Genomic DNA, 26297 nt, shown 5'->3' on the forward strand with positions numbered 1-26297 from the left:
TCCTTGGCTAGAAATCCCTCTGCAAGACATTTCCCAGCCTCCAGGGGCAGCGAGCATGAGGTTCCAGATTCTGCCTTCTCCCCCTGACACCAATGCTGCAGAGGGTCCCTACTCAACCCTCCCCGCCCTGGCCCCCCAGGGTCTTCTTCCTGTGCCCCCCTTACTTCCTCTGCCATCCCCCATCAGAACAGGAGGCCCTTGACAAAGAGGAGCTCCCCCCACCCGGCTGTGCCCATGGCACCCCTGTGACCCAGCGACCCTGGCTCCCTACCTGCCGAGGCCTTCAGAGACGAGATGTACTTGGACCAGAAGGAGCAGTCGGCCTTTTTCAGGCCCTGTCGATTGGGGAGCAGGACACTGAGCTCCTTGTAGCTCTCTGCCCCGTCCCCCGGGACAAAGTCGGGCCAGGGGGCTGCAAATTCAGGTGCTTTCCTGGAGAACTCATGAGGATAATTGGGATTTCTGGGAAAGTGAGAAGACACTTCCATGAGGGAACATTGTCTTTCATCATTTGGGACCACTTCCCACATGGCCTCTGAGGACCAAGTCACACATCTTCAGGTGTCAGACCAGGAGCTGAACCTGCCCAATCTGATTCCAGGGTTGTTGGTTTTTTTTTTTTTTTTTTTAGGGATGAACCCTGGGCATATGGAAGCTCCCAGGCTAGGGGTTGAATCAGAGCTGTAGCTGCCGGCCTCTACTACAGCCACAGGTCTGCAACCTACACCGCAGCTCATGGCGATGCCAGATCCCTGACCTGCTGAGCGAGGCCAGGGATTGAACCCACATCCTCATAGATACCAGTCAGGTCCTTAACCTACTGAGCCACGACGCAAACTCCTGTCCTGCTTTTAATGATGATTGGGGTTTCGTGTTTCAGACTGTCCGTAGCTCACAGCTGGACCGTGACTTTTTTACCTTCTACCTTTTTCCAGGGGCCTGAGCCCCTTGCTAGTGACCACTGCTTGTCTGGCAGAAAGGGAGACGGGTAAACCGTAGGGTGGAAGGGACAGCCGGAACAGTCCTGGAAGTGGGAACAGCGAGTGTGCTAGTTGGGCTAGAATAGAGGTCTGGCGGAGGCAGCGTAGACAAGAACGGGTCCTGAGCACTGCAACTGACTTTGATCATGTAGGCAGAGGTTCTCCCTCTGGGGAAATTTTGTCTTTCAACGGGCATTGGGCAATGTCTGAGATATACATATATATTTGGCCGTGCCCAAGGCATATGGAAATTCCCAGGCCAGGGGTCGAACTTACATCACAGCAGTGACCTGAGCCGCTGTAGTGACACTGTTAGATCCTAAACCCACTGCACCACAAGGGAACTCCGTGGCTGAGATATTTTTGTCCTCACAACTGGAATAGGGGTGAGGTGCTCCCAGCATCCCGTGGGTGGAGACCAGAGCAGAGGGTGCACAGGATGGCCCCACCGCAAAGACTTATCCAGCCCAGTGCCAACGTGCCGAGGGTGCGGGCGTCTGATCTGGAACCGACGGATGTGGCTGAACAAGGGAGTGTATGACTGGGATGCTTCTTTCCCAAGACCAACCTACGCAAGGGTGGTTTTGGCTCGAAGGGGGAGACCGAGCTGGGGTGGGGGGTTGGGGGGCCACACACACACACACACACACACACACACTATAGCCTCCGGCACACATGGTCCACTCACCCAGATCGGACGAAGTTGGAAAAGTACTGCATGATTTTCAGGGAGAGGCTTTTCTCCTCCTGGGTAAACTGCCCCTCGTAGGCAGGGTAGAAGGGGAGCCCGAAGGCATAGCGGACATCGGCCAGCAGTTCCAGGCTGCAAAACACAGGCAAAGAAGAAGGAGCAAGAGTTAAGGGAAAAATAAACTGCCGGGAGAACCAAACGACATGAACCCTATGTTCATGCCCCAGTGAAGATGCTTTTCTCTTTATGTTTGGGATTCCTGGCTGGCGCTTAGTTTAGTGGAGGTTCTGCTTGGCTTTTTGTCCAATGGGGCAGATCCACGGCACATCTCCAGGATGGAGCAGACCCAGTGCTGAGCGCTTAACTCTCTGGGAATGTCTGTGAGCACGTTTCCAAGAGGAGGTCCTTTTGACCACATTCCAACCATGGCACTTACAGTATTGACTAGACAGGTGCTTGTTCAACCCCTTCTAATCCCGTCTCTGTGCTAGTCCTCATTCATCCATGGCTTATACTCCCCCGAGCTTCGAGGTGGACCTTCATCCCGGGACCCCATCCTGGTGCAGCGCCTGGCACATAGCTGGCCAATAATACATAGGCTGTGAGCAGAGTCCCTCCGTGACGCAGCGGTTAACAAACCCAACCAGGATCCATGAGGTTGCGGGTTCCATCCTTGGCCTTGCTCAGTAGGTTAAGGATCCCGTGTTGCTGTGAGCTGTGGTGTAGGCTGCAGATGCAGCTTGGATCCCATGTTGCTGTGGCTGTGGCAAAGGCCGGCAGCTGCAGCTCAGATTCCACCCCTAGCCTGGCAATGTCCATATGCTGCGGGTGCAGCCCTAAGAAGCAAAAAAAAAAAAAAAAAAAAAAAAAGTATGCTGTGACCAACTGAATAGCTAATAAGCAGCAGGCAGGAGGGACTAAAGACCTGGACGCCAGGTGAGCAGTTTAAGTGGACTGAGCTGGCACTGCACAGACTGCCCGTGGCCCTCGGGGCCGTGGGGGTCAAGCACTGGGAGAGAAGCTGCGGGGACTTTACAGTTGTGTGGCGTTTGTCTCCGGTGTCCGGGAGGTAAGCTGTGTCACACCTAACACGAGTGTCTCTGTTTAGGGCAGGGGCTGGCCACGCTGGGCCTCCCGTACACGTGGCCCCACTCAGCCGTCTTAGCGGGGCTCTGGCCATGCGGAAGGCCAACCATGTGACTTCGGGGGACGGGTTTGGCTCACACGGGAACAGTCAACATGGGGACTGCGATTAGCCACACAGGCCGACAATCACGCAATCCACCAAGTCTCTGTAAGGGGGTCCCAGTAAAACCTCTGAACACCAAGTTTGGGGGGGCCTTCCTGGGTGGCACCCTCTGTGTGCACTGTCACGATCAACACCCAGAGAGTACCCCCTCCCGATTCCACGGGGAGAGGACACAGAGCTTGGCGCGCGGAACCCCCTGGGCCTTGCGCTCGGCTGCCCCCCTTCCTTCGTCTGATCTTAATCTGCATCCTTGCCCCGAGATAACCTCAACCACGGTGCTCCGTGAGGCCTGTGCGTCTCTCTGGTGAATTCTCAACCAGGAGGGTGGTTTGGGGAAACCCCCTCAACTTGCACTTGGCTCCAGAAATGAACGGGTCTTGTGTGGAGACGGGGCTCTCGGACCTTGCAATTGGCCCAACTTATCACCAGAGCCAGTCTCTAATTCTGCAGACAAGGAAAATGAAGTCCAGAGAGGTTTCCTGACCTCCGCAGAGACACGCGGTAACTCGAACAGCAGGTGGATCCGGGACGTTGCTTAGGAAGCACGATGCCAGCGAAGGGTATGGAGGGGCCAGGGGCACTGTCCCCGGGCCTTGGCTCCTCCACTTTCAAGCCGGGTGACTTCTCGGAAATTACGTGACCTCCCTGCTTCCCCATCCATGGAATGAGTATAAGAACCTACCGGGCAGGGCCGTGGTGAAGTTGGAAAGAAGAAGGTGTGTGCGGTAGGCAGCCAGGTGCTCCGAAGCCCAGCCTTCTCACCCACCTCCTCCTCACCCACCCTCCACTTCCTGATGCAATCAGCATCTTTAAGGTAACAGCCGCATCTCTGAGCAGCGGCACAGAGTGCCCCGTAATTCTCATCTGTGCTGGCGTAATGGGCAGATATACCCAGGGGACACATGTGCTGAGAAAGGGCTCAGGTTAGGAGGCCACCGGATAAAGGCAACTTGCAAAGAGATTAAACTACTGCAAAGCAAGATGCAATGTTCAGTGACTAGACAGAGGGGCTCTGGCTCAGAGCAATTCATTGTGACGAGCTCAGAGCAGGAAAGGGGACCCTGAAGGTCAGGGATGTGAGAGGGGACAGTCGAGCCAAGAAGGCATCTTCTCTGCTGTCCCTCAGCTCAGGCTGGGACCGTGGTGACCCACAGGCATGGGGCTGGGGCTGGATGCTGGGCACCCAGTTCAGCCTGGGGACTCTGAGGGGCTCATGAGCCGGAACTCCTCTTGTGACCTTAAGAATTAGTTCACGGGGCCAGCAGCAGGGCACAGAAGAAGCGATATGCCCCTGAGTCACTCAGCTGAGATCTCGCTCTGTCCCTTGTCACCCATGTAACTTTGGATGAGTCATTTGATTTTTCTGAAGCTTGGCTTCCTCATCGTGAAATACAGACCAGAGCAGCCATTACGTGTGGATGCTATTTAAAGCAAGTGTTTCACAAACGCCGGGCTACTGTGACGACAGCTATTCTGTGTCAGGATTGGGCGCCTCCATTGGAAGGCGTAGGAAGGTCACGAGGCAGGGTGAGCCGTCCTGGACAGAGGGCACTCGGTTAGAATGGAGAGAATGACAGTCCCAAAGGGTGATGTCTCCGCAGCCGCTGTCCAGTACCCCGACCCCCTTAGAGCAGCTGTAAGCTTGCTTGCTTTCCTGAGCAGGAGCGGGAAGCACCAGTGGCGTCAGAATGTAGAGATCCCTGGAGGCAGGTGCCTTGCTCAGTGTCCGAAGTCTCCATGGTCAAGCTCAGATGGGAGCCCAGGGTCTGTGGCTGCCCAGCTGGCCTGTTCAGCTGCCAGCTATTCTCAGCACCTGTTCACAGCTACTGTTTCCACAGCTCCCAACGATGCACCAGGGACCCTGGGTGGTCTTTGATCCACCAGGAAGTATCTGTGTCACCTGCATAGTTTCCAGGCCATGACCCAAGGCTCAGAAAGGTGAAGTGACACGGGGGATCCAGGGTCTCAAGCCATCTCCCAGGCCCCAAACTCTGTCTTTGCCTACACTTCTGAGGGCAGTAAGCAGGGTATTAATGCCCTCATTTCCGTCTTTTTAAAAAAAATTTTTTACAGCTACACCTGTGGCATATGGAATTTCCTGAGCTAGGGACTGAATCCCAGCCAAATCTGTGACCTACACCACAGCTCACAGCAATGCTGGATTCCCTGACTCACTGAGCGAAGCCAGAGATCAAAAAGTCAGATTCATTTCTGCTGTGCCACAAGGGGAACTCCAATGCCCCAATTTCCTTTTTTTTTTTTCTTTTCTTTTTAGAGCTGCACCCACAGCATATGTAGTTCCCAGGCTAGGGGTCAAATCGGAGCTGCAGCCGTCAGCCTACACCACAACCACAGCAATTCCAGACCTGAGCCACGTCTGCGACCTGCACCAGCGCTCACGGCAACGCTGGATCCTTAACCCACTGAGCAAGGCCAGGGATCGAACCCACAACCTCATGATCCCAGTCAGATTTGTTTCTGCTGTGCCACAACGGGAACTCCCCCAATTTCTTAATGATGATCTATTAAGAGAAAGGGAACACAAGACAAAAAATGCCAGGAAGACAGACATTGTATCAGGGGCGATAAAAATCTCTCGCCCATGCCTGAGCCTGGCAGTTTCCAAGTCACTTTCACCCTTATTGAGAGCCCTGTGAGGAGATGTCACTGGAGTCATTCCTAGAGTTTTACCCTGGAGGGACTGAGGCTCAAAGAGGCCATTTCCCTGCCAAGGACCCGAAACTGCTAAGCGGTGATGCCGGGACCAGGTGTTCAAGTCCAAGACCCGCTGTCCTCTGGGTCGTGTTGGTGGGTTTCCTCCACTAGCACCAGCCCTGGCCGGGCGAGGTCTGTCACATCAGTGGCTACAGAGGAACCCGAGAAGCCCCGAGTCCCAGGGTGGGCCTCCCCTGGGTGGGCCCCTCCCCTCCGCTGCCCCCCCTCAGAGCCTGCCACCCCCCCCCCCCCGCCACGGTGCAAGGGAACCAGCCTGTTTCTCGGAAGGTCCTGCAGAGAAAGTGGCTGTATTCCTTTCCTACCACTGTCCTAAGACGTACCACAAATAAGTGGCTAAAAACCACGCGAATGCGCTTTCTCTCACAGGTCCCAGGAGTGGAAGGCCCGCAATGGGTCTCCGTGGCCCCATCGAGCGGTCAGCAGGCTCTGGCCCTTCGGGAGTCTCTGCGGGGGAACCTGCTCCCTGCTTCTCAGGGGTCGTGGCAGGACTCCGTTCTCGAGGGGAAGGGCCCAGGTCCCTGTTCTCTCGCTGGCTGAGAACAGAAGGCCATTCCCCGTGCATGCGAGTTCGTGGTCTCATTCCTCCAAGCCGCCGCCGCTGGTCTGTCTGGCCCACGCCCCGGCCCCTCTCCTGCTCTGAGGCGCTCTCGTCGTCAGAGTGGGCCCACGTGGCTAATCCTGAGCAAACTCCCATTGCAAGGTCCGTGACCTTTTGCTAATTTTAAAAAATTTTTGGATTTTTTTTTGTTTTGCTTTTTAGGGTAGCACCCATGTCACATGGAAGGTCCCAAGGTAGGGGTCAAATTGGAGCTGTAGCCGCCGGCCTACCCCACAGCCACAGCAACACCGGATCCTTAATCCACTGAGCGAGGCCAGGGATCGAACCCACATCTTTAAGGACACTAGGTAGGTTCATTACCACTGAGCCGTGACAGGAACTCCTTCAAGGTCCTGAATCATCATCACCTCTGCCAAGACCCCCCGCCGAGTAAGGTGACACAGCCACAGGTTGGGGGACTGGGGTGTGGGCAGTGGGAGGGGCCATCCTTCTGCCTCTTGCAGTGGCCGCGTCTACTCTTTCTTCCAAAGAAAAAGTTGCATCCCAAACGGTGTCGAGAACAGAGTTCAAAATCTGGCTCCGTCACTTAGTACCTGTGAAATCTTGGAAAAGATACATAACCTGTCTGGACCTCAGTGTTCTCATCTGCAAAATGGGGTCAGTCGTTCTTCCAAACACTGAATGAGGTTTCGCAACAGAACTTTTCCAATCTCTTACTCTGTGTCTGGCTCTTATGCCCATTTGTATTTTCCTTCTTCCCATGAGAATCACGGGAAAGCTGGAGAATGAAGGTCTCTGACTTGGGGGTTCCATGGCAGGGCTTCAGAGGAGCATGAGTCCCCTGAAATTAGGTGTAACACAGTGGGACAGTGTGTACATGCATCCTTCCTGGGAGAGGCTTCAGAGCTCTCGCCACATGCATCCCGTCCTCAGGAGGCTCTGTGCTGCCGGTGTGACGGTCAATGCCTACCGATTGGCTCTGGCCAGTTGCCAGCGTCTCCCACCATAGGCGACGCCAGGCTCCCCAAGTGACGTCACAGGACATGGAGTTGGGAGAAGACGTGCATGGGGCTCCTGTGAGCCAGACCACCACGGTCTGTGACCCCAAAGGTGACAGAGCATGGCTTTGGAAAAGGCCTGGCCTTGCAGCCCAGCTGATCTGTTTAACTTGAGAGCTGCTGTGTATGAGGACTTCGGCTTTGTTTTTTCCTTAGCAGGGCTGATCTTTATCAGGATGCTGGGGTTATTTTGAGCAGTTTAAGGCAGACATCTGGAGGAGGGGCAGGCAGTGGGAGCCTCGGCAGAGGGCATTTGGGATCGGAGGACCGAGGCCTCGGTGAGTCTGGGCCTGACAGTCCCGGACTCTTTGGAGGAGGACAGGATTGGCACTCAGCGTCAGCAGACACCCCAGGGACTGACGAGGTAGGAGGAGAGACTCACTGGCTGAGGGGCCGCTGGAGGCCGGGGGCAGACGGTTCGTGCTTTAGCTTCTTTGCTCTGTGCTGGGTGTGATCATCACTGATGCCTCATATACTAGACCCGTGCTTGTCACTTCGGCGTGTGGTCAGGCTGCTTTGATTTAGCTTTTGGTTGTCCTTTGTTGTCTTTGATAATAACGCCAAACTTCCCTAACCCGACAGGTACTCAATCTCTCTCAGAGCGGTTCTGGATCACCCCATGGGAGTGGGGTCTCAGAAAGCTCCTTGCCCCGGCTGCATGAGCTGGGCTCAAACCCCACTTCCACCACTGGCTCTCTGAGCCTTGGTTTCTCTGTCTGTGAAATGGGTCTGAGCATCCCTGTTCAACCTCCAGCCTCACTGGATGCTTAGACACTGGTGGATGCAAATCCCTCTAAAAATTAAAAATTGCCATGCAAGCATGGAATACTTCTGTTGCTGTCAGGTTGGGACATTCAGCCAGAGTGTGGGAGGATCTGACCAGCCACACAGCCCAGGGGATAACTAAGCATGTGCTCCAGTTTCAGGATGTAGACGGAGCTTGGTGAGGGTAACGGCAAAACAGGGCATCAGGGCAAGACTGTGCTTGAGTCGCATCTTCTAAGGGCTACTGTGCACCTGCTCCGAACAGGTGCTGGGGGGAAGAGGAAAAAGTCTGTCATTTTGTCACCAAGGTCATAGTCTAATGGGAAACACAGTAAGCCAACATTTAGGAAAATAAATTCTCAGGGTTCCCATTGTGGTGCAACCGAAATGAATCTGACTAGTATCCATGAGGATGTGGGTTCGATCCCTGGCCTCTCTCAGTGGGTCAGGGATCCAGCGTTGCTGTGAGCTGTGGTGTAGGTTGGTAGCTGTAGCTTTCATTTGATTCCTAGCCTGGGAACTTCCATATGCTGCAGGTGTGGCCCTAAAAAGACAAAAAGCAAATAAATAAATAAATAAATCTCTGAATTGCATGATAGATATCAAATGATAGAATTATTTACAAAACTTCATAAAAAGAGAGAAAATTGATACTACTGTTTCCAGCAAGGAAACGGCGAGGGGTCTGTGCAGAGTCAGAGGAAGTGTCGGTTGACTTGGGCTTCGAAAGGGGTGTCGGGGTCTCTAGCGAGCGGATGAAGTGGGACGGGTGTTCGGGCAGAGACTTGGGGCCCGTGGATCCCGGAGGAGGGGGTTCCGTGCTTGTCCAGAGGCTGGGATGGGAGGGGCGGCTGGCACGGAGGAGTGAGGGCGGGGAGGGAGCTGCCGCGGCAGGTAACAGAGTCCCCGAAGCTCTGGGCCTCATCCATTACGAGAAGCGCCTGACGTTAAAAAGGGAAATTGGATTTATTCCTGGTCCAGGAAAGTCAAAAGTTTGGGAACCGCTCAAGAGTGAGCTTGAGAAGGTCTTTAGGCTCCGGTCCCGTGAAAGGCGCGAGGATCGAGGCCGAGGGACTGGGGCCCACATCTTCAAGGATGGGGACATCGCGGTTTCTCCCAAGCCAGCCGCGAGCTGCATCTCTTCTGGGACCACGACTGCAGCGGGGAGGGAAGAGAGGTTGAGACAGAAATGACAGGGTCGCTGCGATCGTCCGGGAGAGACACGAGGTTGGCTCTTTTTGCAGATGGTCCCGACCTTCCGGTCATCTGCTCACCTTAACTCTGCTGGCGCGGATGTGCAGAGGCCAAGCCTGCGCTCCGGGAGGCCCAAAGCCGAGGCTACAGGTTTCAGAGACAGTTCACGTACCCGCTCCGGACCTGAGCTCAGCTTCGGGGATCAGGGAGGGGTCACCTGTGGACCTCGGGGCTGGTCAGGGAGCATGACGGAGGGGCGGTCCCCACAGGAACACACGTGACTCTTGGCCCTGCAGACAGTGACCTGAGCTGGGGGGGGGGGAGAGGGCGTGGGTGGGATCTTACTTGACATGAACAAGCCTCGCGTTCCCTTACGGAGGTGGTCCTTCACCGATCCTGGGTTGAAGAGGCCTGGCTGGGGGAGCCCGTCGCTGGATGGATGTGGGAGTCAGTTCCAGAAACTTTCCATCCCTGCTGTTTTTTCCCTCAGGAGGAAATTGGTTGACCTCCTCCCCATAAAATATACTCTTTTCTTATCTTTAGCCAGCATCTCTAGATAACTTCCTCCAGAGGAAACTAGGGAACACGGAGGAATAAAAGTCTTTCTGCTTCCCAGGCTTTTTTTTTTTTCTTTTCCTGAGGGGTTGTTAAACAAGTTACAATTCGAAGCCTACCAGGGTGCTTCTCTATGGGCAAATCCAATAGGCAAAATTCCGAGTCTGCCTATGAATTCATCGAGAAGTAATGACATGCTTAGGCGTGAGTTTTACAGAAGGGTTCCCTAAGCTGTGACACCTTAAATACTACAGCTCTGGCCCCCAATGAAATACTTGTAATCTTTCCATAACTCCCCAGAGCCCAGCAGAGCTGGATGATACATGGTTTGGCAACACAGGCGAAGCTTCCAACGGACGTGTTGGATTAACCTGGGTCTGCTATTCTCTACACAAGGCGTATCCACTGTTGCTCAGACAAGGCTGAGCTTTCCTGGCCCAATGCATCTCTTCTCACCAGGAAGTTATGTGTTTACCAAGAGCCAGCTGTGTTTCTCTCCAGCCTGTTTGTGTCAGTTAGAGGTCTCTTTGTAATTCTAGAGTGTAATTAAATTCATTACCTGCGTGGATGCCCCACTTTCAAGAAACCAAAACCGGACATCGCGGAGCTTACATTGTGGTTACGGTTTTGCAGAAATTCCAAAGGGAGAGCTTTAAACAGCATTCTCCTACTCAGACTTTTGACCCTGCACTAGAATGGCAAACAAATGCACGTTTATAGGCTTAAGCGTTAAGATTAAATATCTAAGGCATATATACATATATATACATAATTTTTCAAAAGTTCCCATCTTAGTGGACTTTTCTGATTAAATCATCATCATATTGGATAACAAGGTTTCTAGTCTACATTCTATTTTTTTTAAAGCCCTGGCTTTTCGTCAGTTGTGTTTTGAGGGTGAACAATAAGACCATCGGGCAAGCTATATAACCTGTCTGAAAAAGTTTCAGTGCCTTTCCCATCATACTCAAAATACTATCTCTTTGCCTGCCACAGCTTACAAACTCCTATGTAAACTATAAGACCCCATCTTTTTTCCCCACATCTCCAACTACTCTCCTCTTCAGTAGACTCCAGCTCTTTTGTCCTTCTTTATCCTCAAACATGTTAAGCTCTTTCCCACTCTCCTTTCTAGTGCAGTTAACTGACTGCTTATGTATGTGAATATTGCCTGCGCTTTGCACCCTATTCCTAGATACTCTTCAACCCCACCCGCTGACCACAGTGTTAGTCCCAAGAGGGCAGCCCTTCTCTGTCTTACCAGCTGCTCCATCTCTAGGATCTAGAAGGGAATCTGGGGCATGGAAGACAGCAAATACCTGTCAAATCAGTATTGAAGAGGATGCACAGCATAAGCCATTATACATCCTGAGGTCAAAGAAAATGGTTTACTTCCATCTTTCCTGGGAAATAATCTTGTTAATCACATAGGATGTAGCCAGGCCAATGGACCCAGTTCAAGAATTCAGCCCCTTAATATTTTCTTTGGTTTGCTGATTCCAACTAATTCACCAAGATGGTCCACTAGAAAGATAGCACTGGAATCTGGAATGTTAAAGGCCCCTGGAATGCAGAGAAACGTCTAGACTCCAAATGCAGTGGTGTACATAGTGTCCTGAGTCTGGAATTGATGGCTTTGTTTTTCCAGGCTTAGGACAACGTGTAAAGGAGAAACGCTGCTGCCTCTTTAGTCATTTTGATTTTTTTCTTTTCTTCTCGGAAACTTATTTCTCCTAAAAGAAAAATTACCCAAATATCGATCATCTGCACTATGCCAGGTGTTCAATGTCACCTGAATGGTCACATGAATCAGATGTAACTACACGCATGTTATTGGGGAGGAGAGGAAGGTGGAGGGAGCAGCTCAAACGCGGACAGTAATCATGGAAGAGATGGGTGAACACGCTGGTGGGCTTAACCTTGCAAGAGTGTGTTCTTTCACTTCTGAGCCGCTTCTCCCCCAGTGAAAGAATCGTCCAGGGGCTCCCGTCGTGGCTCAGTGGTTAACGAACCCAACTAGCATCCATGAGGATGCGGGTTCGATCCCTGGCCTTGCTCAGTGGGTTAAGGATCCGGCGTTGCCATGAGTGGTAGTGCAGGTTGCCCATGCAGTTCGGACCCTGTGTTGCTATGGCTGTGGTGTAGGCGGGCAGCTGAGAACCTCCATATGCCTCAGGGGCAGCCCTAGAAAGACTAAAAAAAAAAAAGAATCATCCAGCATCCTACATGGAGCCTTACCCCACTGACCATTCAAAGGCAAGTCTCATCTCTTTAAAATATCTTCTACCCTGTTGAGACATGGGAGCGACATCTCAGGACTCTGGGGACGAAGGGCTTTGGGATGAGGACCTGAACACAGCACACAGCTCAAGCATGAGGGCTCACACACAGCCCCCCACAAGGAATTTCCATGGGAACGAAGAACCGGAGCCACCCCAGGAATCCTAACATGATGGGCCCCATCTCCCCTCCGAAGCGACCACTTTCAGGGCCAGTACCCAGAAATCACAGCACCTGTGGCTGCTCTCTTCCTAGGATTTGTTTGTCCCCCAGTAAGGCCCCCAGCATAACATACAGTGTCTGTCGCACCTACTGAGGGCCAGCCGACGCGGGGCAGCTGGCTGGGCCGCTTTGTCCTATTCGATCTCCACACGCTCCAGCAACTGTAAGCACTGGAATTAGCTCCATCTCCAGATGACGAGACTGACGCTCAGAGAGGTCACCCCCCAGCAGAGGCCCGCAGGAAGAGGGGCCGAGCCCCCTAAGAAGGGGCGACGCCAGAGAGAACCTCAGCACTCCCTTCTACACTTGCCGGGGCTTGGCTCCTGGAGGCTGGGGAGGACACCCCCAAACCTGGGCTGGCCACTGGGTCTGGGGGTCTGGGAGGGGCAGAGCACCATGGGGCCCCTACTAGGAAGACTCTTGGATGAGTGAGTCCTTTGGGAGGGCTGGTTCAAGAGAGACACCGAATGCAGTCAACAAGGTGGCCACGCCGGGACTGGCAGGGCGGGAAGAGTCCCAGCAGAGAGAGAGATTGTGTGGCCAGAGAGAGAGCCCGTCAGCCTTCCAGAGCAGCTTTGTAACAGGAGCGCCAGATGCTCTGGTTCGTGGTGCCTGGTCTGCCCGGGGGCGGCGGGGCGGGGGGGGGGGGGTCCATGGGGCAGGGGCAGCACCTGGGGTGGGGCTTCTGTGTTGACTCAAGGGTGAGGTCTTAGAAAGGGGTCTCCCCTCCCCTCCAGGCTCCCATTTTAAGGGATGCCAGCAGTGCTGCTCAGCAGAGGGCCTTCTGGCCCCCAAGGGATGGTGGCCATGTCTGGAGGCATCTTCAGCTATCACACCTGGGAAGGTGCTTCTGGGATTGAGTCGGGGAGGCCAGGGATGCTACGCCCAGGACAGCCTCCACAGCAAAGAGCTATCCACCCGGAAGTGTCAGCAGCGCCCGCGTTGAGTCACCCTGGATTATAGTCATCACTGAAAATCCCTCTTCCTGAAACGGCGGGCTATGGATGGGAACCATGTGGGAGAGAGAGGGGCTCAGGATCGCCCCAGTGAGCAGAATTGAGCAGAAGAAAGCTGCCAAGTTTTGTTCTTGGGTACATAGCCTTAGTGATCAAAACTGCCAGGTACTGCGTGTACAGATGCACGTGTGCATGCACACACATACGCACACACACTCCCTGATGCCAGCACTGTCCCCTGAACCCTTCCAGAAGCTTTAGGGGACATGCACTATTACTATCCTCTTGGATGGATGGAGATACATGGAGGTTCAGAGAGGTTAAGCAACTCGTCCAAAGTCACAGCGAGCAAGCGGACTTAGCCATGGCCGGCACTCAAAGTGGACACAACTGTAAGAAGACTGGAGAGGGCAGGAGACCGTTTGGGTCCAGACTGCCCCTTACTGACTCTGGAGCCAGGATATATCATTCCAGTCTTTTCTGGGCATTTGTTTCTTTATCTGTAAAGTGAGTTGGATGAAATCGTCCTGCATGTTCTGCGAATCTTTGAATCTGGATCTTAAAATTGCACCTTCCTCTCGCACTGAAGGTTTTCGTTTCTTTGTCCCTCCCCCCGCCCCATCCATTACACCTACACTCTCTTCACAGGAGTGGGCCCTCAACTGCAGAGATGCAAACCTCATCTACAATCCAGGTGAGCAGTTAGAGAGCCAGGAATGCTGTGAGCAAGTAACAAGAATCCCTAAGAAACGGATTTATTGGGTTTTGTTCACTAGCTGTGCCAGGAAATCTAATATATGCTCAGAGAAATGGAGATACTAGACAGATGGCTTAAACCATAAGGCACACACACATATATTTTTAAGTCTGTAGTTTTGAGCCAGAAATAAATGAGAGGTGTGACAGCTCCAGGGCAGAGTGAGAGAGAGATCTTTTCAGGCAGAAAAGATAAACTTGCCAAAAATCAAATGGGTTCGTTTCTGTGAGTCATTCATTGATTCGAGTATCTACTACATAGACGGCGCCGTGTTGTGGTCCCTGTCGGGGCGAGATGACCCGCGCCCAGAAAGATGCCAAGAGCGTGTCCTGACGGACGAGAATAACAAGACGCTCTTAGCGCGTCCTCTTTGCCAGGCCCCAATTAATTGCAATTACTTCTCACAATAACCCTTTAAAGTCGGTACTATTCTGGCTCTTCTCACTTTTCAGATACAAAAACTGTCACCAAGGAGACTGAGTTCCTGAGCTAAGAGGAGTCAAGGCAGGCTTCTAACCAGGCAGCGGGCTTAGAGGCCCTGTTCTAAGCAGGACACCTTCTGCCTCTGTGCAGCGGGTACCATCTCTCCCTGTAAAATATTTCGGTGGCCCTGAGTGTCTCTTTCCTCCAAAATCGACGGAATATGACAGTCAGAAGGCACCTTAAAGGTGACTGAGCCCTGTGGTTTCTCTCACGATGGTTACCCTGCAGACACTTGAAATTTTACTGGACACTCAGCTGCGCGAATGAGAGAAAGGGGCTGGGAGGCCCCACCCTCCATCTCGCGCTCCTCCTCCCAGGGGCTCCAAGTCCAGGGCTCTGCAGAGCCCAGAAGAACCACTTCTCCTGACCTCTCCCGCCTTCTGACTCCCATTTTGCAGATGGCAAAACCAAGCCCCAAGGAGCCTATAAACTGCAGGGGAAAGGCTCTGTTCCCGCCTGTCCCATGAGGCGGCTGGCATGACTTCTTGAGCACCTACTGTTCCCCTCTGTGCTGGGGGGTCACTGGGCCCTGAGGTGCTGTGACTATGAAGACCCAGGAGGCACTTCGTGTGGCTCTGATGCAGGAGCGTGGCTTCCTTTCAAGGGAGGTTCTGTGGGTCGGCGCAGGGGGGCCCTGTCTGTGGGTCCCTGGAAGGCCGCGAGGATGCTCTTTAGCAACAAGAGGCCCACATTGGCCACAGAGGATGGAGGGTAAGATGCGGTGGGATTACATCAGGATGCCTCCCCATGGACCCAGGTCCAGAACAGCCTGCTTCGGCCCCTCGGTCCTCAGGAGCCTCCCGGGCAGGGCTCCGTCATGTCAGAGAGAAGGGGGGGTGCTATGGGCTGAATTCTGACCCCTTCGAAAGATACGTTGGAGCCCTGACCTCTAGAACCTCAGAATATGACCTTCTTTGGGAATAAGGTCTTTTCGGTGACAACTAAGTTAAAATGAGGCCATTACAGTGGGTTTTAATCCAGTTTGACTGCTGTCCTTATAAAAAAGAGAAATGTGCATCTAGACACACAGGGCAAGGATGTTTATCTACAAGCCCGGCAGTGCCTGAGGCCACCAGAAGCCAGGAGAATGGCCTGGAACAGAGGCTCCCCCAGAGCCTCCAGAGGGAGCCTGGCTCTGCAGATGCCTTGATTTCCGACTCCCGGCCTCCTCATGCAGAGACCAGGCATTCTCAGCCACCCAGGCCGTGGTGCTCTGTTACAGCTGCGCGAGGAAACAGTACAGCGGGGGCCAAGCATCTCTGACTCTGGCTGGAATTACCCAGGTCCTTTTGTTATGTTTTGTTTTGTTTGTTTTTGTCATTTAACAGACGCATTTCTTATGTCTTGGCCACTGTACCTTTTTTTTTTTTTTTGGTTGTGTCCACGGCATGTGGAAGTTCACGGACCAGGGAGCAAACCCGTGCCTTAGCCGGGACCTGAGCCACAGCAGGGATAACACCAGCTCCTTAACCCGCTGAGCCACCAGGGAACTCCATGGTCACTGTACACTTTGGAGTGCTAAGGTGTGTGTGCCCGTTGAAAGCATCCAATGAACTCACCCCAAGAGGACCACACCTGCTGCGTCTCTGCCCTCAAAGGGAGGGAGGCGGAAAACCAGGCTGAAGGACTCGTGCCCTGGGCGTGGATCCTGAGAGCCTGGCCTTTGGGAGGGGCCGCCAAGGCTCACTCTGCGCTCAGCTTCCCACCCACGCTCACCCCGCCTCTGGGGCCGTGTGGGGCCGTGGGATTCCGAGGCCTCCTTTCATCTCCGTCCAAACCATCCTCTTTCCTCATCATTCCTTCTCTCCCAGATGCCTTCTTCCCAGAAGCCCAGCCTGGCACCTACTTTCCTTCCCAGAACCTGGAGGCAGCTGCTGGAATCTAGGAAGTGGATCAGATTGAAATTATAAATAGTTCTGAGCACAGAGACCCCATGTTTTAGTGGGAAGAGGAGTCTGAGGTTCAGAGTAGGTCACTGCCCTATAATTAACCTCTGCTTGTTCTCGGGGGAACCACGTGGAACTCCTGGAACCCCAGACTCTTTTTCTGTAAAATGTAGATGGTCACTTCACCACTGCTGACCTCACAAAGCTTCTGGATGTTCTGTGAAGTGCTGCACATTCCCAGTCGGGGGAAATCAGGTGAATGATGAGAACTTGCTTAGGGAAACTATGAATGTTCCCTAGAATGTTTTAGGGACTGTATGAGTTTCTTGTGGTCGCTGTAACAAATTACCACACCTTTGCTGGCTTTTTTTTTTTTTTTTTTGGTTGCACCCATGTGGCATGCGGAAGTTCTCAGGTCAGGGATCAAACCCAAACCATCACAGTGGCGACAGTGGATCCTTAACCGCTGAGCCATCAGGGAACTCCTTTGGTGGCTTAAAACAACAGAAACCTACTGTCTCAGAGTTCTGGAGAGCAGGAGTCCAAAGTCGGTTTCAACGAGCCAAACCCAGGGGTTGGTGGGGCCACCTCCCCTCTGAAGGCCCTGGGGGAGAAGCCATTCCTCAGTCCTCTGGCCCTGGTGGCTGTGGGCAGTCCCTGGCTTGTGGCTGTATCGTCCCAGTCTCTGCCTGTGTGGTCACGTGGCCCCCCTCTTCTGTGTGTAGCGAATCTCCCTCTACTGCTCTTAGAGAGAAACTGGTGCATTTAGTTAGAGCCCATCAGGATAATTCAGGATAGTTTCTCCACATCGAAATCCTGAACTTCATCACATCTGCAAGCCCCTTTGTGCTTATAAGGTCACATTTTCAGGTTCCAGGGGTTAAGACCTGGTAGCGTAGGCAGCCCTCCACCCACTATGGGGCTGGTGACAATTATAACGAGACACTGTGTATTTTTAAGACCTCCCTTGATGCTGTTGCAAAGTAACACAGGTTAACCTGGGATACTTGATGCCCCAGACACCAACCCAGTGAGAGGAAACCAGTGGCCTCATATTGTAGATGAGGCAACTGAGGATCAGAGAGGCAAAGGAGCTTGCCCAAGATGGCACAGCTGGAAAGTAGTGGAGCTCAACCTTTATCTCTGAGGTCGGCTTCCTCACACACCATCTCCCTGCTGCCCTGACCCAGACTGTGGCCGTGCGTGATGGATGGCCTCGCTCCATGTGGCAGGCCTGGCTTCCCCTCGCAAAAGGAAATGAAGCATCTTTGGGAGACCTGACCCCCTGGCTTTCTGTTATCTGCAGATGCTTGATGGAGGGCTGAGCACGTGGGCAACACTGCTCTCTGGCTTCAGGGGAGGGTCAGGTCTTCCCAAAGGCGCTCCCACGTGAAGCGGCTAAGCCGGTGTGATCCGTGGGAATCACAGCAGATGACGCGGGAAGTCACCAACCCCCCTGGGAAGCGACCTGGGGTTTTCCACACAGGGGGACGGCTCGGGACTGTAAAGCCAGGAAGAAGAAGAGCCCGTGGCCCCGCAGTCCTCCCTCCAAAGCCCTGGACACCGTGTGTCCCAGACCGTCCTGCGTTGCTCTCCCACTGGCCGGGACCAAATCTGCTCTCTGCTCCCTGTCACTGCTCTCTGTGCTTTTGCTCAGCTGACGGCACTCTGATAACCAAACCTCTGCGCTTTTCGTCTTTCTGATAATCTTGCCCTTGACCTCCGAGCCCAGCTGCTGCCCGTCCTTCACCACTGGCTTTCTCTACTCGTCCCTCTTATCTGCCTTTTCCATTCTGATAATTTTATTGCACTTGAGACTTTCCTTATAAGATACAGTGAACCTATTCTGGAAGTAGGAAGGGTATATAAACTGGGGGTAAATAAAACTTTTCTTTTGTTGCAAAAACACCCTGAAACGAACCTTTTGACCCTTTGGAAAGTTATTTTCTTAAGCAAAGGGTTCAGTTTTTAGAGACACAAACATGGAGGGTTAATAAAGACGGACCCTCCCCCGAGTCAGTCAGTGGCGAGCTCATGTTGCACCCCCAAACTGCTTCCTATAGCTTTTATTTTACTTGTCGTTCCTGCAACGCTGTCAGAGAAAGTAGTGATTAGTATTCTACCCATTTTTCAGATGATGAAATTGAGGCTTAGAAAACTTAAGTGACATGTCCCATGTCATTGGGCCAGGACTTATAGGCAGGTGGACCTGCCTTCTTGTCTCTGCTTCTCTGTGGATCGCAGCAGTGACAGGGACACTCTGCCAGATCTCCCAGTGTCACCACCCGCCGTGGCCACGCAGCCACCTTACCTGCCGTGGCTGTAGCTTTCGGGAGCGTGGTACATGAAGACGTTTCCCCGGGCCGTCCTCGCCCAGTGGCTGGCCATGTCGATGACAGGGCAGATGATAAAGTAGTCCCTGGGGAAAGGGGGACAGAGAAGGATCCGGCTAAGCACAGCTCTGTCCACAGCTGTGCCGGGGGAAGGCTGCCCCCAGGCGAGGGTCTCTGGGTCGCCAGCTGCTCTGTACTGGCCTGCGGGGAACACACCCCCTCCTCACCCCGCCAGCTTTCCTCTCGCTGCAGCTGGCTCCCCTGCTCATGCACGGCCCAGCCTGCTTCATGGATCACTCACTGCGTCTGTATGATGCATCTTGGGACCAAGAGGCCCATGGGGCAAACATGGTCCCAGAACATCAATTTTACTCAAACACTTGGGAGCAAAACATTTTAGAGTTAAATAAATACAACACAGGGGAGTTCCCTTGTGGCACAGTGGGTTAAGGATCTGGTATTGTCACTGCAGAAGCTTGTATTGCTGCTGTGGCACAGGTTTGATCCCTGGCCCGGGAATTTCCACATGCTGTGGGCCAAAAACAAATAAATAAATAAAAATAAATACAACATACTATGGAGCTGAACGTATAATAAGCACGCACTTCAAAAGAAGGCAGAGACCTCAAGGACGCTTCAGGTGTATGACACCTTTAGCCAGTGGTTCTCAACTGGGATGCCCCCACCTCCAGGGAACATGTGGCAGTAGCTGAGGGACACTTCTGGTTGTCCCAGCAGGGGTGGAAGGCTTTTAGTGGCACCTTCCATCCCCAAATGCACAGGACAGACCCTCAGCAAGGGGTCATGCGGCCCTGAAGGGCAGCAGTGAGGAGGCCGAGAGCCCGGCCTTAGGTCCCCAAAGCTTCTCAGTCTCTCCCTTTTTGAGGGGTGACATGAAGAAACCCCAGGAGCACCCGCTTTCAGCAGCGGGGTCCTGCGGGGGTCCTGCACAAGCTGGGTGCCCAGGAGGCAGGCAGGCCTGGCTAGAACCAGGCCGACCCCGGTTGACTTGGGCCCACCAGGCTTTGAATCCCACTCAGCATCTCAGGGCTTCTTTGATGCTCCATCTCAAGGGGCCCGGCCCTGCAGAGATTCCGGGACCATCCATGAGAGCCCATCGCCGAGGAGGGCTGGCCACCCCTCCCCGGCCCCTAAGAGCAGCGCTTCAGCGCAGCTGGAGGGCAGCTGGCGTGTTGACAGGCAAGGCTCTCAGTGAGGCTGGGGCCAAGGGGGGGGGTCTGGAAGGGCAGACGAAAGCAGCCCCCTTCATCTCCTGGTCCCCTGAGGAGCCCGGGCCGGACTTGGGTGGGAGCAGATGGGGAAAGGCAGGGAGGCCCGGGGGCTCTTAGGGGGGATTGAAGGCTTGAGCTAAGGGAGGTCTGGGTCCGCCTCCTCAGGGAAGCCTCCCTGGGTACCACCCTCCCTCAGACGCCCCCCCCCCCCACCCCCACCCCACAGACTGTCCTCAAAGACACAGTTGGGGCAAGACCAAACGTAGGTTTCTGATCTCTGGCCCGAGCTCTTTCTGCATCATGGATCTGAGCCAGTGCTGATTTGGCCATGAATCTCTCAGGGTCCGGGGCCCACACATCTGTGAGTTCTTAGGGTCCAGGCTGGACTGGGCCTCCAGGAATAGCTTCTGCTCCTTGGTTCAAAGCGGAGCTCTCCGCTAGGGGGAAAATTAGAGCCTTCCTGGTCCCCAGGATCCCAGAGGGAGGAACAAAGTTTTATTCTGAGCTACTGACCCTCTGATTAGAAACCACAGACTCCTGGGTGGAGAGACAGAGCAGGGCAGCAGGTCTCAACACCCTTCAGGCCATCTCCTCCCACCAGAGTCAAGTTCAGCAGAGGCCTCTGGGCCTTGACATTGGCTCTGTCCCCAGAGACAGAGAGCGAGGGTGAACATGGATCTCCCCGAGGACCGAGATTACAGGATGTGGAAACCCACAGTGTTCTCTCCGCTTGGAGGGGCCCTGCCAGGAACATGGACCATGCCAAGTGGCCCGCGAGGGGCTCAGAGGTGCAGGAAAGCCAGCGTCCCCACTGTGGCCTCATGCACAGGGAGCTCCGAAGGCAGAACTGGAACCCTGACTAGCTCTTGATTCTGTTCAAAACCCGTATCTTGAGCACCTGCTACATGCTCATATAAAGCACAGCTCTTGACCCAGTGAGCCCACCATGGGTACAGACAGGCTAGTTCCAACAAAGGCAGTGGGCCAGGGAGGGGGCTGAGAGAGAGGGATGTTTTGGGGACGGGAGAGCCCTAGGTGGGTGGGGGACCCATTAACCCCTCTTGGGGTGGGGGACCAGCAGACTTCCTGAGGGAAGGAAGCTTGAGGCACTGAACTGGAGCAACAAGACACATAAGCAGCTAATGCAGAAGCAGCAACCAGGAGCGGCTGCATGGCTCTGAAGCTCTGGGTCTCCTGTTTGGGGTGTGACATCAGGCATAAACCTTTCCCCGCCTAGGCCTGTTTCCTGTGCAAGGTGAACTCGGGTCGCACAGCAGAGTCACCTGCGGGAGCTTAACAAAGGACCGATGCTTATGGGGCTTGGGCTCTGGGTGGCCCCCCTTTTTATTTGTGCCACACCTGCGGCATGTGGAAGTTTCCAGGCTAGGGACCAAACCCGTGCCACAGCAGCAACCAAAGCCGCTGCAGGGACAATGATGGATCCTTAACCCAGGGCGCCACAAGGGAACTCCTCTAGCTGCCCTTGGCTTGCTCCCTATGTGAGTTCTCAAGGGCAGCCACTGGGCAGGAAGATGTGGGGTCCTGTCTGCTGGGCCAGCCCCTCTGAAGGCTCTCCATCAGCACCTTGGGCAAGTTATTGAATCCCTCTCTGCCTCTGTCTTCTCCTCTGTACTATGGGCGCACCCTCTTCATGGCACAGGATATATACAGCAGGCGCCCTCCGAAGCAGGAGCACCACGGAGGGCAGGGTGGGGTCACCCCATTGTCTCCCACTGGTGGGCCGGTGCCACGCCGTGGACTGAATGAAGCAGGCAGAGGAAAGTGTAGACCCCAGGCCCCTGGTTCTCCAGGGTGATCTGAGCATCCCCGTCCACCCACGGGTCAGGCAGCTCACCGGGTGGCCGCCTCCAGGGCCCGGGAGAAGGAGGCGTAGTCGTCGGTATCGTGCTCCAGGGAGTAGTACCATGTGGCCGCAGCCTGCACTCCCGGGTCCCCCGCTTCACCGCCCAGAGAATTCTGCAGAGCCTGGTAAAAGGCTGTTTTGCTACTGGTCCGGCCTTGACTTTCCTCAAATCGCTTAAAAAAAAAAAAAAAGATACAGGAATTCCCCCATCAGATTCTGAAAGGTCCAAGTCAGTATTCCACCCCCCCACCCCCACCCCCAGCCCTTGGTCTAGACTTTTCTCATTGGGAGATGGTAGGAGACGCATGGGTGCTGGAGCCAGAATGTCTGGGTGTGAATCCTGGCTCTGCCTCGTTCCAGCTGTGTGACCTTGAACAAGAACCTGGACCCCCTGCGCCTTCCTCTCCCTGCCTAAAGAAGACACAGTGGAGCCCCTCCAGGCAGCATTACAGCGAGGATTGAAAGGGTTAATACACATGAAGTGCTTAGGGTGGTGCCCTGGTGCTTAATAAGTGCTCAGTGAAAGGAAGGCGAGCCTGGGTTGCAGGCTGATCCCAGGTCTCACCCGAGCTCAGGGCACTGGACTCTCAGCCAGCCTGTTGTCTGGTTTTGTTAGGAGCGCCAACTTCAGTTTCAGTCACAGACTCAAGCATTCAACATAGGGATGCTTTCTGTACGGAGCCCTTGTCTACCGATAAACACACTCTTGGTCCTGGGCCGGCTGCGTGCCAGGCCTGGGAAACAGCCGTGAACGCGCTGGTCGAGCTCCCTGCTCTCAGGTGCCTCAAGTTCGAAGTGGGCGGAGATGGAAAATAAGCAAATAGCTGTGCGGTTCCTCCGCACAGGTGCCACAGGGCGGGAGGGATGGAGCAGGGCTGCTGCGCACCGGAGGGGCGGGGGCAGGCGCGTCCTGGGGACTGGGAGGCTTGTCCAGATGGAGAGAAGCCTTCCTCCCCACCCACCTCCTGTTCTCCCTCACCCCTTACTCTCTTTTTTTAAATTTATTTTTAAAATCAAGGTACTCTTGGTTTATAGCATAAGTTTGATGGGTATCCTGTGTTTCTACCCCTGTGTGCCTACAGCGTGCTCACTACCGAAGGCTTAGTTTCCATCCACCACATATGCTTGAGCCTGTAAATGAAACTGAAGTCAATCCCTTTTACCCACGTTGCCCGCCCCGCTCTGCCCCTCTGTTCTCGTAGCCATGAGTTTACACTTGGTTTGGTTTGCTTTGCTCCTTTATTTTGTCTGTGAGTCTTTCATATCCAATCGTGGAGTATTTGTCTTCCTCCTCTTTCTTCCTTTCCTGTGCTAACATTTCCACTGTCTAGGGTGGGGGAGAGTGTCTGGGGGGCCCCACGTTCTCCCCCAGGACTCAGTTTCCTCATTTTAAGACAAGAGACGCAGCTCCTGAGTGGGAGGTCCAGACCCCTCGGCCTTTGGACGGTCCTAGGATGTGTGTTTACATATTTCTAGGCTCTTATGTCAACACTGACATGTGCTTATCAGGATATCCTGGGATGTTTAAACTGTTTTCCTAAACATCCCCCAGCACACAGGACCTGGGGTTAGAATTCGAGCAGTGGGTGCAGTTGGCAAGCAAGCCCTTCTGTCTGAGACACTCTTCCAGCTGATTCTGGGGTCCCTGGGGTGGGCTGCCCTCAGCCTGGCTCACCCAGAGAGGCTGGGCCAGCAGCAGATCACTGATCCGAGGCCTGTCTGCTGGAGGCCACACTCCAGCTCCAGGAAAGATGAGGGAAAGGGAGAGGGCTTCCTCTGAATTCTGTCTGTAACAGGTTGTTTCTTGGAAAACCATCTGAAGCGAATCTGGCAAAGTATTAATAGCTGCGAAATCTGAATCGTGCGAACATGAGTGTTTATTATTATTACCAGTGATTTGCAAATAGTTCTGACCACGATCTGGAGTAAAAGAGACCTTTTATACACGCGGAATTTACACACACACACACTCCAACCCGAAGGCCTGTGGTAACATTCCCGAGTAACGTTCACACTCACGGTTGTGTAGTGTGTCTGATAAGTTCCAGTCTATCCTATTCTAGTCTAACCCAGTCTATTTCAAAAACGCTTCTCTTGCAACCTATTTCATTGACTTCACAACCTACTCATAGTTTAGGGGAAAACCTGCATTGTGTTTCTCTTTGTCCTTTTCTGAGTTTTTGGAATATTTTATCACAAAGAATTATGTTGGTAACCATGTGCACAACTCCGATTAGAGCCAAACACTTAGCCCGTGTATCCCACAAGGCACCAGAATCACCAATGAGCTGGACAAGGGCACAGGCTCACGGCCAATTCCAAGGAAACCTGCCGACAGAGGGCTTAGCGCAGCTCTGGGCACCCGGTCAACAGATGTGAGCAATTATACTCCCGTGTCCCAGGCTCGGGCCAGGGCCCCTCCGAGATGCTGCTGCGCTGAAACCCCAACTACTATTGTTGTCAGTTTACTGCCCGAGATTCCAATATTACCAAGCAGCAGAGGGCCACGTGGGGCTCAGTGTGTGGCCAGGCACTTAGCAGTTATCCAAAAAATATAGGTTGAACAAATGAACAGCAGAGACACTGACCTTCATAGAGATAGTACAGGTGAGGCTGCGAGTCCAAAGTCGAACCTCCTTGGTTCGAATCCCAGAGCTGGAAAGACCTAGGCTTGGATGCCCACTTGGCCACACATTAGCTGTGTGACCTTGGGCATGTCACTGAATCCCTCTCTGCCTTTGTTTTCTCCCCTGTGCAATGGGCACAGTGCTATCCCCTCTTCATAACACGTCCTGAGGTTAGACGAGATGACACCTACAGCCTGTTGGCACGACGCCTGCGGGGTCACCTGGCCCAGGGAGCCCAGGCTTTAGGGAGAAGGCTGGTCCCTGCTGGCCCTGTTGGCTATGACTCCACACCCCTGACACGTCTCTTCCGAATCACTGCTCAGACATGACAGACCCCACCCGAAGGACAGAGCCTCCCCCCAGGTTCTGCGGAAATGCTTTCCTTGAAGAGGCAGCTTTCAGGAGTAGCAGGGTCCCAAGCCCTGGGCCTGGCTAGAAGGGCTTTGAACAGTCTGAACAATTCCACAGCTAGGAGCCTGGGAGGAGGGGCCCAGATTCCACTGCTAAGAGATGGGGATTCGTGTCCTATTCTAAGGGGAGCCGAGCCGCTGAGACTAGCTGGGGCGTGGCTGTGGCCGCGGTCAATATTTTGGGGTGTGGACCTGAGCCCCAGAGCATGTGGGAATGTGGAGGGCCCCTTTTCTGCGAGGCCCGGGTCCCTTCGGTCTTGGCGGGGACAGAAGCATAGATGCTGCTGCTGGTTTAATCAGAGTCAGTGGGAGGGAGCGGGGCCCTCAGCCCATGACAACCAGCCAGGGCTGACTCCGCAAGCTGTAATTACAGGCGACACCTGCCTCGGGGGCCCATTGGCCTGAACTCCTTAGGGCACGTCCCCCGTGCACAGTTTTAAAGGACTGCCCTTGATGGGTCCCTCAGAAAAGGTAGAGCCCTTGGAAACATTTAGAGACCGTGGAGGTGCCCACGGTGACCTTAAAAGCCTGTGACCTAGTGGACTGAGCACGGGGTTTGCACTTGAGAGGCCCGGGGTCAGGCCCGGCTCTGCGTGAGGCCTCCATCAATTCATTCAGTAAATGCTCCTCTCTGTGCCTGGGCCTGATGTTAGAATCCAGCGAAATTCATTATCAAATGGGTGACAATACACATTACTGCTCTCTCCCCTCTGGTTAGTAAATGATTAATAAGCGCCCTTCTGTTCACACCAGGTTTGAGAGATATAATGAAAATCACTTTGCTGCTGGGCTTTTATCTTCGATTCACTATTCAGTCAACAAACTTCTCCTGGCACGTGGGGTACATGGAGGAACCACACAGCCTAAGTCCTCTGCCCTTTGGGGGTTTCTAGTCGAGCTCGGGGGACGGAGGATACAGGGCAAATCTCTGTGCCAGAGACTGTCAGGACTAGGACACGGACAAGACCAGCAGACACGTGAGGCCCTGGAGCTGCTGGCTGGTGAGGTTCAAAGTCACAGACGGGCTTATCAGATGGGCCCAACCTGGGGCTTCGCAGAGACGATGGAGCTGAGACTGAGGGAGGGGAGGCGCCAGCGGAGGCCCAGGGAGCCGAGAAGAGGCAGAGGGAGTGGAGGGCCGAGGGGCTGGCGTGGCCTCTCGGGGACCAGGAGAACCCAGCGCCGTGGTCTGCAGGGACCGCCTGCTGGAGCCAAGACGGAGGGCCACGTGGGGAGAGGCCTGGCAGCCCACCTGCCGTGACCGTGAGCCGGCGCCCTCGCCCTGCGAGGCCCCCGTAGGGAGCCCACAGGCCACGCCCCTCTCGGCCGCTCTCCTGCCCCGTGAGCCCACAGTGCTGCTCACAGCCCAGGTGCTCCTCGTCGTCCCCTCTTCTCGGGGACGTGTGGCCCCTCCAGATGCTCGTCCCGAATCCCTCCCTCTTCTTGGGCCGAGGCGCCTT

At 54.1% G+C, this 26297-nt stretch overlaps 1 protein-coding gene across 1 annotated transcript in view; it reads right to left on the reverse strand.

Moving 5' to 3' along the window:
• Window positions 1-26297, reverse strand: part of TG (thyroglobulin) — a 222338-nt gene that overhangs the window by 850 nt on the left and 195191 nt on the right. The window contains exons 44-47 of the mRNA XM_047783215.1: window positions 21792-21973; window positions 18683-18790; window positions 1669-1803; window positions 272-462 (exon numbers count right to left, since the gene is read on the reverse strand). Of these exons, the coding sequence (XP_047639171.1) occupies window positions 272-462; window positions 1669-1803; window positions 18683-18790; window positions 21792-21973 (616 nt within the window). The remainder of the gene's footprint in view (window positions 1-271; window positions 463-1668; window positions 1804-18682; window positions 18791-21791; window positions 21974-26297) is intronic.

The sequence above is a fragment of the Phacochoerus africanus genome, chromosome 6 (genome assembly GCF_016906955.1).
Source record: "Phacochoerus africanus isolate WHEZ1 chromosome 6, ROS_Pafr_v1, whole genome shotgun sequence".
NCBI lineage: Eukaryota > Metazoa > Chordata > Mammalia > Artiodactyla > Suidae > Phacochoerus > Phacochoerus africanus.